Below are 14,818 nucleotides of genomic sequence, written 5' to 3'. Positions count from 1 at the left end.
CAGCATACTCAGTAAGAGAGATGTAAGGGTTCATATACACTTAGGACAAAAAAATATAACAAGAAAGTGGTACAACAAAATAAATAGGAATATGCAGCTGACAAAGAAATATAGTGCCACTTGCTCTGTGGCTAGACCATCACTCCAAAAAAATGTGTAATCAAAGAAATCTTTTTTTTTCCCCTGACACTTCCTCACCTTTGTTCCATGTCATATACACATCTTTTGGAGCCCTGAAATKAATTCCTAAACCAGCAAATGAGAGTATTGAAAAGATACACATTTGCAGATTAAAGAAGCAAAAAAAACAAAAAAAACCACCTTGGTACATCACCTCAACGCTGAGGTTCAATTTACTTTTATTCTCAGTACTGTGTGGGCAAGAGGCCAGTGTAAACTTAATTCATATTACAGGAAAAGCCAGGATCCAGAGGGAAAACTGAATAAGTGAAGACATTTAGCATTATWGATAATCTTGAGGAATATGAATTAACATATTTCTTGATAAATTCAGAGGATGTTTGGGAACTTGAGGACACTGAAAAGGACTGAACAAAAAGATAATGGGTAGTTTCTCTAATTTTTTTAAAGTAATACTGAACCAAGAACTCTTTAATTGGTAAAGAAGCTTATGTGCAAAATCCAAGGTAATATGAACAGATGCCATCACCCATCAAGTTTATTTTCCAGTTGGGTTTTTTTTGTTTTTCCCTGTATAACACTTGTAACAAACCACCACCAAAAGACATCACAGAAAAGCTAACCTAGCTAGATGTTACATGGCAATTCCAGTTATAAAAGTGGTGTGGTCTTCCTTATTTTCAACRCAATCTGATTTTGCAGTCATACAGGAAAAGCAGGTCTCAACATGAAATACCAAAGCATGGTCTAATTATGAAATGAGCTCATTTCCACTAATTTCCAAAACACAGTTTCAGATTTTTAATCTGTTTCAAACTTCTTGTACATTCCTTCTGTAATCTCTGAATCTTTCAAGACACCCTAGAGGAGTGTATTCTGCTTGATAACAGAAAATCTTTACTCCTTCCTATTGTGATAAACTTCTTGAAAATGTATAGGTTTCTTCTAGAGCTATTTCTCARCAGAGCTGTCTCTTATTTATGCTTGTTACTGGTCACCTTTGGTTTTCTTTGGATAACTTTGTTTTGTCAATGGGAATAAGGCTCAGTGCAATTTCTCTGTTTTGTCTTGCTCTTCTGCTCTGAGTATTGTAATGTAAAAATCTCTGTGCTTTTACTTCTAAGCCATCAGACAAGACACAATTTTTAAGGAAAGAAGTTTAGGAGATGTTTACAGATTGAACAATCTTAAGAAAAGTAGACTATATCATGAAGCTCAAGTTTGCTGTCCATCAGAATAATTTTGATTCTATTACACTGAAGGTAAGCAGTGTATAAAAAAAATCCCATAGGTTAAGCCAAAATATTTCTATGGTAGCTGCCAATAAATCTTGCTTGCTGACAGAAAAGAATGAGACAGTAAGAAAGAAGAACTAGCAGATGCTGGCAATCATTTTACCAAGCAGAATAATCTTCAAGGATCATGAGTTAGATAAGGAAGAATGTTATTATTTGCCATCTGCTACTGGTTTATTAGTATGTCAGCATCTGGTBCCACACAAAGATCTTTGTGATGTGAACGTACAAAGCTAATTTAGCCAGTTTTCTTCTGCTGAAAGGAATTCTGCTGAAGGTAAACATTAYAGGCCTTGCCACTGGTCAATTCACTTAGTTTTTGATGTAAGCTGTTTAAAGCTTGATAGAAAGAGAACGTAATAGRGTTCACTTCAATGATCAATAGTATAGCCTAATCACTGAGAACTGAATAATAATCCCACAAGGTTGGCATTAAAACTTTCTATTCAATTTAGGCTGGTTTTTGTTTCCAAATGTCAGGCAGCAAATATCTAAGTTTGAGCAAAGTCAGTTKGTTTGAAACTCTTAAACTGAACAGTAATAGTGGGGCACAGATCTGCCCCAGCCCAGGCTACAAATTTGCATATGTATTTTTTTACAAAATACTACTTGCTTAATGCTGTTACTCAGTGGCAGGATTATCTATGTTCCTGGGGATACTAAAGGATATTAAATACATTCAAGGTGCTAACAATTTCATATTCATGATCGATAATGCAAGAGATCGATAACCAGAAGTTGTTGGTGGACCCACACGTTAAACTGTGCAAGAGCACACATGGAACGAGCTACACTATCTTACATTTATCTATTACATAGAATGACATAACCCTCCATGCGAACCAACCTTGTTCAGCAGAGGCAATACATTAATCTSATAGATTACATGGCTGAGCATGGAGCTTTCAAGGCATAAATGTACTTACTTTTGGTGTTGGGCAGGATGCAGTGGAGAGGCGAGAGGTGGCTTGGGCACGAGGAGATTCTGAAGGAGTAGTACTGAGGGAGGCTGTATCACGTGGGAGAACCTGAACACCACGAGAGATGATGGAATCTGGAATCTTAAACAGAAGAGAGATAGAATTAATAGTAAAAAATATACTGTATGTAAAACTTACTCAAAACCTTACCTCAAAACCATAGGTTTTTCCTATGTGTGCCACTCCTCAGTTTGCACACCTCCTCAAACTCAGTGCTTGGCAGTGGTTAATGGCATATTCTCCTAATTTCAGTAACAAATACCTAACAAATACACAAGATCACATGCTAACTGAAATAGCACAGAACATACTAATTGTCCTGAAAAACCTATGAATCAAACATTCCATGACACGAAATAATAAGRAAATAATGGTTTCCTCTTAAACCTTTGTTTCAAACCCAGTGATGACCAACAATGATTTCTACCATGGCATGACAGGAGGCAGACTTTCCATTCACTAACTATATTCTGAAATATATATTCAGGCCACAACATTCTGAAGAGAAAACCATTTGCTAGTAATTTACTGAACCCCTCTAAAGAAATGTCATGCAGGGAGAAAATTCCTCATAAGAAATGTCATGCTGTGAGTAAATACTCTTAATTCCATGAAGACTTTATTTCAGCTGCAAAAACTCTCAATGTAAGGTTTGTGCTGCAAAARCTACAGGCCTCTTTGGAGTAAGTAATGGCAAAAGCATTAGAAACCACCATCCAAAGCCAACACTKGGTTTAAAATACATTCTGAGAGAAAAAATTAAACTTCAGTCTTGTTTTTTTTTCCAAATATGTTAGAGTGCCAGTTAGGGAAGCATATCCCTCCTGATGAAAAACTGGGAAACTGGTAACAATGGATGAGGAAAAGGCTGAGACAATCAACAACTTTTTACCTCAGTCTCCACTGGCAACCTCTTTTCCCATACTTCTTCAGTGGATGGGCCTTATGTCAGGGGTTGGGGGTGCAAAGTTCTCCCACTGCCAGGGACAATCAGGTTCGTACCTCAGGAGCCTGAATGTACCTAAGTCTATGGATCCTGATGAGATGCATCCCARAGTCCTGAGGGAATACACTAATGGAGTTGCTAAACCACTGTCCATGGCATTTGAAAAGTCATGGCAATGAGATGAAGTCCCAGGGGACKGGAAAAAGGGAACACTGCATCCACCTTTAAAAAGGGTAGAAAGGAGACCCTGGGAACTACTGACCTGTCAGCCTCACTTCTGTGCCAGATGTCCCTAGAAGCTGTGCTAAGGCACATGGASGGCAGGGAGCTGATTTGAGGCAGCCAGGCTGATTTGAGACAGCCAGAATAGCTAGACTGAGGGGAAATCCTGTCTAATTATCCTAGGACTTCTMTGGAGTGACTACATMAGTGAACAAGGGAAGAGCTATGGATATCTTCTACAGAACTTCTATAGACATTCTCTTTAAAGTGGAGAGACATGGATTTGATGGGTGGAATGTCAGGTGGACAAGGAATTGGTTGGATGGTCACATCCAGAGGACACTGGCCAACGGTTCAGAGTCCTGATGGACATGAGTGACAAGTGGTGTCCCTTGGGGTCCATATGGAACCAGTGTTAYTTAATTTCYTCTTTAATGACAGACAGTGGGATYGAGTGCACCCTCAACAGATTTGCAGACAACACCAAGATGAGGGTGCACTAACCACACCTGAAGGACAGGATCCCATCCAGAGGGACCTGGACAAGCTCACGAAGTGGCCCTACGGCAATCTCATGAGGTTTAGGAAGACCAAAGGCAAGSTGCTGCACCTGGTTCAGGGCRATCCCCTATATCAACACAGGCTGGGGATGAATGGATCAAGARCAGCYCTGCTGAGAAGGATTTGGGGATGYTGGTGCATGAGAGGTTGGACATGGTCAGCAATGTGCACTTCCAGCCCAGAGAGCCAAATGTGTTCTGGGCTGCATSCAAAGCAGCATGGGCGCAGGGCAAGGATGGGGATTTTGCACCTCTACTCTGCCTTTGTGAGATTCTGCTTGGAACATATTGTGTCCCACTCTGGGTTCCTCAGCATGGAAAGATGGATCTGTTGGAGAGAGTCCAGAGGAGAGTACAAAAATGATCAGAGAGATGGAACACCTCTCCTATAAAGATAAGCTGAAAGAGTTGGGATTGTTCAGCCTGGAAAAGACAAGGCTCCAGGGAGACCTTATTGTGGCCCTTCAATACTTACAGGGGCTATGAGAAAGATGGGGCAAACTTCCTGTTGTGACAGGAGAAGGGGTAATGGCTTTAAACTAAAAGAGAGCAGCAGAGACTAGATATAAGGAAGAAATTTTTCACAATGATGGTGGTGAAACACTGGAATAGGTTACCCARAGAGATGGTAGATGCCTGACCTGTGGAAACAKTCAAGGTCACGTTGGATGGGTCTCTGATGTTGTTGAATATGTCCCTGCTCATTGCAGGGATTTGGACAAAATGGCTTTTAAAATTCCTTCCAAACCAAACTATTCTTTGATTCTATTTCTAACCTGGAATTTTAGTGACAAATCCTTTAGCTGGTGAAGTAAGTGGAAATGCACCAACTTACAACAGTGAGAAATCATTCTTATTTTCAGTTGTAAAAGTGAATCTGTCATTATTTGTTACCTTCCRTTTCTTCTGTTCAGTTTTAAAGAAAAGAGACAGAGGATTGAATTTTAGAATAAAGCTTTTCTTAGCTTTGATATTCTGAGTCTTAGAAAGTTTGCAGGTTTTTGTTACTGCTGTATTTGGGCCCAGTCTGCAGCTATCACACCAGCTTTACAACTGATTAGATTACTAGTTAACCATGATTTTTATATTTAGTCTAAAATGTTAAGACATACCAATGATAAATACCTCAGATAAGAGAACTGATCCCTAACATTTGTTCCACAACACAGTTGCTCTACAATGCAGCAGATTCCACTATGAGTATTTAAAAAGCCTTATGCTGATTTTGTTTTAATTATTTTAAACTCTTCCTTTTTCAGAGGCAGCAATTCTACAGATCACTTTGCGCTTACTTCCTGCAAGTCAAAAATGTAGACATTCAGATCTTTAAACAGATACACACACACACACACACACACACACACGTTTTAAGATCTTTCGCGCTCATTAAGAATTTTTTACTTCAGCCTGATGTTCAAGTTCCAAGAGAACCATCAAAAGAACTCCTTTGTCCAGGGAAAATGGCAGTAACACACAACAAAAGGAAGCAAGAAACAAAGATCCAGTTAAAAGCCAAATCATGAATGTTGGGCATTTCCAGACAATTTTTTTTATAAACAGAGATGCTCTTTCCCAGTCTGCATCTAGGCATTTTGAGCATTGTTGCCTACTAAGATTTTAGGACAGATGTCCTAGGACATTGGAAAGTAKGTCCTTCCAGGAACAAGCCTGAATCCTAGTTTTCAGTATGTGTTACATTATTAGAACATTAAGACATCTTTGTTGTCTGTTATTATAACATTAAGACATCTTTGTTACTTGTCTCAGTATAGTTAAAATGACCAATCTGAATATTTGTGTCATTAAATACTGTTTTTTTTAAATGTCATTTTCCACTCTCTCAACTTCCTTGGTTCCCCTCCATAAATAATGACTATGTCTAACTTAGCAACCTTGACTTAGACATACTGGGTTATACCTAGGGCGTCTYATTTCACCATATACCCTCCTCCTCATGTTAAGAGTTTCTTATGTTTACAAGTTGTTTATAAATTGTGTGAAAACAGATTTTGTTCTCAGAGTGCCACCAACTACCTCCTATTTGCTCCACTGTGTTTCTACTCCAGCAGTGTTTTTCTCCAGTCAGTTTCTGCCAGCTCCCCTCAGACGATCTTTCAAGGCTAAGCAACTCATGCTACGATTTCCACAGTAGCCAATTACTGTGGAATATTACGATTTCCAAATTATGAAGTCAGCAGAGCTTCTTTTCACTATGGATGACTATGCTGGGGATATCTTCCTCTTCAGAAACAGTGCCTAACTGGCCTCTGCATGGAGAAAAGATCTAGAAAAAATTCTCACTGAGAGCAAGTTAGTTCATAATTAATAATTTTGTTCTTTTTCTAATATGAAAGTGGAATGTGCCATTTTGCTAAAATGGCAGCACTAATATTTCTCTTTAAACCACTACAATGTGCTGAATTCAGTGAAGGTACTAGTATGTCTATTCCATAAACAGAAATACTTAAAAATATAATGCGACATGGGGAATTTATCATTTTTCTCACCTACATTTAGTAAGCTTTTTTAATTTTAAAATTAAAAAATTAAACTTAGGCAATCTAAGTCTCTTATCAAGGCAACTTCTTGTTAACTCTGTTAGAGGTTAATAAACCTGTGAGAAATTTCTGTGTGGCCTGGGGCATAGAAATCTGAAAAAAAGAAGGGCAAGAACTTTACTGCATTTTGGATAGCTTGTATTTTTAACCTTCACTAAGTCACACTGAGCATTTATGATGTGTTTCCCTAAAATTTTTTACTCACTTTCCTGTTTTAAATAAATTGAATACAGAGCAGAGATCTCAAAACTTTAAATGGAATACAATAAAATTCTTAGTTCRGTGAAACTAGTTTCTGTTTGCACTAGCTGGAGTGGAAAACCTGTTGTAACATGCTGTCAAAGACAGAAATTAATGAGAAATRAATGAGGTGACAGAGAAAGACATTCACCATATCCATCAGTTGTTGCCTCTACAGCTTTTATTTGACCTGGCCTTTCTCTGAAGTACTTTTATTTTGGTTTAAATATTTGTGTTTTCATATAAGAGAGCTTTGACAAGAGCATTGACAAGAAGGGGAAAAAGCAAAAAGTATGAGTTCTTCATTCTCTTCTGCCCAGAAATGAAACAAGATTGACAATGATGGTGAGGTAAGAAAACAAACTGTAGATGGCAATTACTATGACTGTTATACAAGAGAAAAAAATGTCTGAAAAACATACAGAAAGGACAGCTTAGAAAAACCAACAACCTGCAAAAAAACTAACCACTTTCTGCTCTGAGATTGAAGATATGATTTGGATTATAGAATGCATAAAACAATAACTCAAGAGTAATCTGCAAAAGGACACAGAAACATGGATGACAGTTTAACAGTGTTCTTCATAGAGGCTAAATTCACTGTTCCACTGATGTGGAAGAATATGGTCCAAATTGYTGTTTAGTGACCCCAACTCAAAAAATCCCAACTACTGCAATAAATGGGTGCATGTATGTATGCATGTATATATTATAAACCTATATATAACTTCATTATCAAGTGTGTGAACTCTTTAAAGTCTCCACATTTCCAAGTGGCTTTTCAAGGGACATAGAATGATGTTTTAAATATAGAGGTGTTAGGCTATTTGACTGATGGTTTAAGTTACTATTTGCCTAAGGGAACAGGTCCTTTCTACCATTCATTGAAGYAGTTTTCTACTGTTCACTAAAACCAAGTAATTTATAATAAGTCCACTGCTTCCTGACTCCTGAAGTCTTCTGTTTCTGAGAAATTCTATTTCTAAACAGAAAACAAAATGAGGGAGAAGCTGCAAGCGATGAAAGCATACTATGAACACCCATTGCAAATGTTGCATTGGCAAAAGAACCATTGAGAGAAAAKCAGCAAAGAAAGACAAGGAGGAAATAGTTACAATTTCATAGGTCTAAAGCAGTAATTTCAGGAGATTATTTTAATTATATTCAATTTTTAAGTATATTAGATGATAAAGCTGGCGCCTAATCAGAAACATAGGCTTTATACCAATTATTATCTCAGCAGCTAAATGATTCAAACTGACAATACACATGACCTTTACCTTGTTTAGACTTTTATCTTAAACAGATATTTTCTGTAGAATGTGCTCTAAAAAATAGCACTGATGTGTCTTTGTTAGAAGAACATAAAAAACACTGTCTGTTCATACATAGACTAGGAGGCAGGCAGAGTATTTTTAGTTAGTGTTAGTGCAAAAGCCTCTTGGAAGTGTCTCTTACCAGTTCTCCTGCACTGCCTGCTGCGTGATGGCAATAATTGATGAGACCAGGGATGGGCTGTTCACCTTTTGCCATGATAACAGCTGAACTGGTGTAGGATGGATGCTTCTAATGCACAACACATAACAGCTATGAATACAGTGACAGGAACACATGAAACTGTACAAGCAAATGACCAAAAACGAATGAGGTGAAAACAACTGTGACACTGAAATGCTAAGCTCATATAAATATAGCCAGTTGAGATTCGAGGTATTTTCTGCCTTTAAAAATGGCATATATTATTTACCATTGCTTGTATTGAAAGAAATGAAACAATTAAAAATTTGAATTAATAAAAACTGATACTTGCAAATGATAATTACCTTAATTCATCCCTGCAAAGACATATGTAATCAGGATTTCCTGTATATTGGGAGATGATCTCCAGCTGCAGCTGTCTTAGAAATGTCAAGATGTCTCAGACCTGAATTCACATTTCTGGAGTTAGAATGTTGCTGCTTTGGTTTAGAAATTGTTTAAAATAATTTTGAGTTACTTAGACTTTCAATTCTCAAAATAGGAATTAAAAGCATGACTTGTGGAKTAGATATAGAACAAAGCAGTTTGGAAAGAACTGTTTCCAAACACACAGGGATACACTATCTTTCCATTCAAAGACTGAACACATAAAACTGAAGTAGATAATTACATATTGCTTCAAATRATACCATAATTCTTGYAATATTTAAAATTTGAACTGAAATGATTTATAGGTGTTGCCTCATTTTTTTCTTTTGGAGTCTCCAATTCATTATTTTAGTTTGAGTAATGGTGATCTGTGATTACTAGTTAAAGTAAGGATATAATTACAGTATGATACTCAGTTTGTTGGCAGAATTTCACCTCTTATGCAGACATGCACACTGGAATACAACAATCTGGATATCTTATTACTTAATATGCTATCTGTCTGCTATACTTTTATCACTGTTTTCAGACATTAACATTTTCATTTCAAATTCGATAGTATGGGTTGGATAATTTTTTTGTGATTCCTTAACATGCCGCCTACAGGACTTTACATGTTCAGGCATGTCAGTACTATGAATTTTAAAAAAGCCACTAAAATCAGTTTGTCACAGCCAAATGTTAACATCAAGATAATAAATCAAGATAATAATTAATATAACTACCACTGGAATTTGAAATCACCTGCTAAAAAGAATTCATATATTTTTATGAAGCTCTGTTTCTACAAAATGTRCCTAAAATACATCTGTTTGACATGAAGACATCAATGTATAGTTGTAACATGCAAATGCATACTGGTGGAAAGTGCCTGAGACAGAAACTAAAGGGTCTCTTAAGGAAAGAAGCCAGACTCACCTTAGCTGCAATGGCTGCTGCTGTTATATGTGAAGAAGAACTGTCTTCTGTTGAGGCAACTCCGCTATCCTTCTTCTCTTCCTCCTCTTCCTCACACTGCACTCCTTTGTCTTCTGTCTGTTTGTGAGGGCTGGTGGTTGGAGGAGGAGAAAGAGGAGGTGGTGGTGAAGGTAGATCTTCAAGCTCATCGTGTACCTCCTTTACTTTTACAATGGCATCCCGCAAAAGATCAATGGCGTGAGGTAGGGCTGGCAGTATAAACTGAAAGCATTCCTATGCACAATGAGAAAAGAAACCACTATGAAAAGTTACCTGCAGATGCAAATAGGAATTTACTCTTTAAATGTATTTGGCATTTAGATGCATCTTTTCACCTGATCATAAACAAAATCTAACATGTCCTATGCAACTGCTCTTAAAAGGTAAAAAAAAATGGACTCAGAAACAGACTTGGTGACTATTCTATATATTTTTGCCTTTTTCATGCAAATACAGTAAATTGCACAACGGGGCTACTGCAATTAAGCTAATATTGTATTAAAACTTTGGAAAATAAAAGTTAAATTTTTGTGAAGATGTAATACAGAAAACAGTTCACAGCAGCTGGAAGAATGCTATAAAAATGTGGTCTAAAAACATTAACTATATCCCTGTAGGGATATTAGCTTCGAATCTTTCCTATTATGCTCCCTCACAATTAGAGGACAATTCATAATGGTTTCCATAATTACACTATCATATAATTATATCCTTTTTTATTTGTGGACTGATTCTATATACCAGAAGAATGACAAACTATACTGTCATTATCATGTTATGTAACTCAGAAAAAATTTCATAATCTATTTTTCAAATTTCTCCCTGTTCTATAACCTTAAAAACAATTAGAAAATAAATAATAATATTAAATAAATAAAGATAAAAGTTATAAATAGATAATGAAATAAAGATTTTCAATAAATAATCATGACTATGTAAAAAAAAAAAAGAGCAAAGAATCCATCAGAAATTGCTGGAGTTTAGATATGCCACTTTGTAAGTAAAACATGATTCAAAAGCACTGTATTTCCTCAAAGCTCCTAAATAAGAACACATCTTTCAGTTCCTTCTTGAGGAGTAATTAAATGATAAGTCAGACCACCTTACAGATTTATAAATTCTTTAAACACTCATGTTATTATTGTGAAGAACTGAAGTAAACTGGATGAGTACAACTGCTATACATAATGAATGTATATTAAAACATACCTATAAAGATAATAAAGATTATTACTTAAAATGCAACTGCGAAGTGTAGARTTATTGTGCTGCCACAGTATTACTTTAAAATAATGAAGCACACAACCATCATTACTTTAGCAAAGAAGCAGACCTGAAGTAAGCGAGAAACAAACATAATATCTGAACTGATCAATAACTGAAAAAGTACACTAATAATTAACTAATCAGAGAAGCATGTTCCCCACTGCTACCACTGAAATGATGTCTTGTTGGCTTAACTGTTGATGCACAGATTCCTACTAAGTCCTCTAAAAGCTCATATTACTTATGGAACTCATTGGTTAAGGCAATTGCTACTACAGTTACAAAAACTGTCAAAGACCAAATGATTTAAATAAACATCTCATAATTTCACACTTTGCCCTCTTTCGTAACATTAACTATCTTTTGCAAGACTTAAAATAAACMAAAAACCCAYAAAATTGAAGTTTTCTACAGATCCAGATTCAATGGTACATGCCACACAAATGTTCTCTGATGAAATCAYGTTTGGTATGCAGTCCATTTGTGAGATGAAGCATTTACATTACTGTCATTTTCCATTAATATTTTACTATTTTATTGAAGAAATATATATACTGCTGCAATTTCGTAGCTTTACATAAGCTTCTCTTATGATMCTATTTAATAAAGGGAAAGGAAATCAGCAATAGGTAGAAGAGGAAAAGTAGGGAAATTCCTGGTAACAATCTGTCCTTTTTGGTTCTTGAGATTCAACCTTTTACGGAACAATTTTCTCTACTATTCATCTTAAAAATCTCTGCTTTAAAGATGTCTCATACGAAAAGAAATCGTGACAGGACAGAGAATCATTATGATGGGAACAAATGAAAATCAGTTTATCAAAAGATTGCTTGTATGATGCAATCATATGACATTTTTTCTTTTCCAGCAGAATTACCTTTTTAATTACTTACCCTATATCAAACTATTGTTAAAACACTTATTCATACTTTTTCATTTCTTTTCCTCATTTGCTTTCTGCAATTTACCTATCTTCAAAGTCTAATTGCCTCAGGACACAAAATGACAATTGCTGCTGTAGGTTAGGAGTGCTACTGAACACAATAAAAACCATTAGAGATGGCAGGCTATTTCATCTCTCTCACAATTCAGCAAAAGAAGTATTCACTTGTGTAATAATCTTCTTACTGGTGCACCAGTTCTTTAAAATGTGGGTCCATTGCTTTGTTAAATATATATCCATACATATGATTTCCTACCTATACTGGAAGAATTTGAAGGAGGTATACTCCCACTTCACCATCCTCCAATGCCATTTGTGTGTTTTGAAGGCTTTTAAATTTCCTTTTAATTACAGTCTCATTAGGTTTTCTAAAAATGCTGTAAGGAATGTAGAATCATAGAAGGGCTCACATTGAGTCCTTGAACTGAAACATGTTGACAGTGTATCTAAAAACCTATGGTGGCTGCTCAAGATCATAGCATTCAAAACATTTCCTCTTCAACTTCCGGGTGACAGACCACACAAATGCTGTTTTTCTATTTCCAGACAAATGTCTTTTAAGAGACAGTGACTTCAGGACTGGGCTGCTAAACATGTTAGTACTGTCTGCTCTGTGCCTGGGTAATACCTACTCAGGACATATATACCAGGTATGCATTTGTTAGAAGCCAGAGGTAAAGACGTTTATTAACAAGGCCAGATGTAGTCTGAGCCCTGAAGAAATACATTCTTGTGACTCATGGGGGACCTACCTCAGCAGTTTTGTATCAGGTTGTACAGCTCACTATTCAGCTTAGCAATATTTGTGAGAAGACTGTTTTTCTACCAGCCAACTACAAAGAAATGAGTGAAAAATCTGGCCTTACTAACAAACAACATAAAAATCCCTGCTGAAGTTCGTGTTTCTCTCAGCTATATTGTCAGAAAGAAAGCATAAATAAAGACAAAAAACCAAACTTCTTTGTCCAAACTGGGCAAAATGCAGGAAGAAAAAATAACTGTATAAAAAATAAGAAGTCTGATATACCCATGCAGAGAAATTCAAAAGCATCCTCACACTCTTAAAAATTATGTTCCCTTTCTTCTCTCTTGTTGATCAAAACTGGGAATGTCCCGCATACTCCAGCAGGTTCTACCATATACTGGGCATTCCTGTTACTTCTGTGTGAAAAAGAATGATTTTTTGGAAACTGGAGACAACCCATGGACAAGGCACAGATAATTAGAGAAGAAAGGGAAAATGCATGAGATCATTAGACTCTTCAATAGCACTGCCTGCTCAAGTGAGYGCTCTCTTGCACTGCATGTAATGTCCTGGTCACACACAGCACCTTCAGTCAGATCGGAATTGTATGGTCCTTGGCTAAGAGTGTGGTCACTTAGCATGAATATGCATTTCAATTCACTTTTATAAAATTTATTGTAGGGGAAACTTTATACCATTCAAAGCAATGAGAAGCGCTCATCATAGTTCCTCCCTAGCAGATCAGTAAGAACATTTCTTACCTGTGACCCTTTCTTGCTACCTGGAAGATTAATTATAAGAGTTTTCCCTCTGATTCCACACACAGGCCTGAAAAGAAAGCAACACAAACTGAAATTCTTGCATGCACCCTGCTCCACTATCAAAGCAAAATGAAAGCATTTAAGATAAATTCTATGATTTATCAGATTTTGTAAACTTATTTTTCAGTATATTTGCTGATTATATTCTCATAAAAGAACTTGGGAGAAGCTGAGCTGAAAAAGCATAGAACAAGATTGACAGGGTCTAACATTCAATGGGTAGTATAAACAGTGGCTGGACTTCCATCTGTATTTAGATCCATGCAGCTCTCTTAATTCTACTGTTTACTTGCATCCAATACATTATTTGATATAGTCCCCATCTCRTCATGGCTCCTTTGCAATGTAATTGACCATATCAAACATTATGTCCCTAGCCAGGTAAAAATACTAAGTTGTGCTTGTTGCATTAATCCAAATATGTCCTTCTTCTAAAAGATGCAACATAAGAAAAGCAGAGAAGGAAGTAATCCTCAAGTGAAAATTGTACTTAGGCAATTCACATATAATTCTTCCTAATAGTTTTTCCCTCTCCCTCAAAAAAAGCCAAGATCAACTATCAAAGATGGAAGTTTTTTGGGTTTTTTTGTCTCTAAGAAATTCCTTTGGTTCTAGGGCAAGTCTGAGTACTCAAGTGCTGAATGCTTTCTGTTGTCTGAGTTTCACTATTTAACATTTTAGCCAACTAACTAAACCACAAAGATTTGGAGGTTACCATTTAGAGAAACTGTGCAACATTATCAAAAAAAACCCATGAACTATAAGTGAAGACAGAATAGGAAAGAAAATAATTTCCAGTTATGGAATCAGCAAAATTCTTGAGCCAAAGAATATGGTTTGTGCAGCCAATTTCCTGTATTTCTTCTTAAACAAATAATTCTCAGTGATTAGTGTAATTTATTGGTTGCACAGCATTTTTTAGCAGGGTAACAAGTATTTCCACCACAGCTGTCACAACGTTCACAAGTAAATAGCAACAGAGATCATTTCTGTGCCACTAAATGAACTTGTGATAGCATACTCAAGGCAGCCTGAAGTGTTGCTTTCAACTGGCAGCTTGAATATTGCCTGACTCCTAGCCTACCTTTTCTCATTTGACTTCTTTTACACTATGTACCCTCAGTTTCGAAAGAATTACAGGTAGGTGAGGAATGCTCTACTGCAGCAAAGAGATGAGCCTGACTAAAAGAAATGTGTTCATTTACTCCTGTTGCAGTAGTCAAGCTTAGAGAGTAC

At 36.4% G+C, this 14,818-nt stretch overlaps 1 protein-coding gene across 21 annotated transcripts in view; it reads right to left on the bottom strand.

Annotated features, from left to right (window-relative positions):
- GPHN (gephyrin) overlaps nt 1–14,818 on the bottom strand; it is a 275,952-nt gene that overhangs the window by 91,945 nt on the left and 169,189 nt on the right. For 11 of the 21 annotated variants that reach the window (XM_057382120.1, XM_057382123.1, XM_057382122.1 and 8 more), the window contains 4 exons: nt 13,523–13,589; nt 9,769–10,041; nt 8,401–8,508; nt 2,363–2,497 (listed from right to left, as the gene is read on the bottom strand). In XM_057382120.1, coding sequence (XP_057238103.1) covers nt 2,363–2,497; nt 8,401–8,508; nt 9,769–10,041; nt 13,523–13,589 — 583 coding nt within the window. The remainder of the gene's footprint in view (nt 1–2,362; nt 2,498–8,400; nt 8,509–9,768; nt 10,042–13,522; nt 13,590–14,818) is intronic. The other 10 variants (XM_057382125.1, XM_057382132.1, XM_057382129.1 and 7 more) reach the window with 1 other exon arrangement.

This window comes from Malurus melanocephalus, unplaced genomic scaffold (genome assembly GCF_030028575.1).
Source record: "Malurus melanocephalus ecotype Western Australia unplaced genomic scaffold, MMel_1.1 scaffold_551, whole genome shotgun sequence".
In the NCBI taxonomy this organism is placed as follows: domain Eukaryota; kingdom Metazoa; phylum Chordata; class Aves; order Passeriformes; family Maluridae; genus Malurus; species Malurus melanocephalus.
Note: the sequence above shows the minus strand (reverse complement) of the source record. Positions and strands in the feature narration are given on the sequence as shown.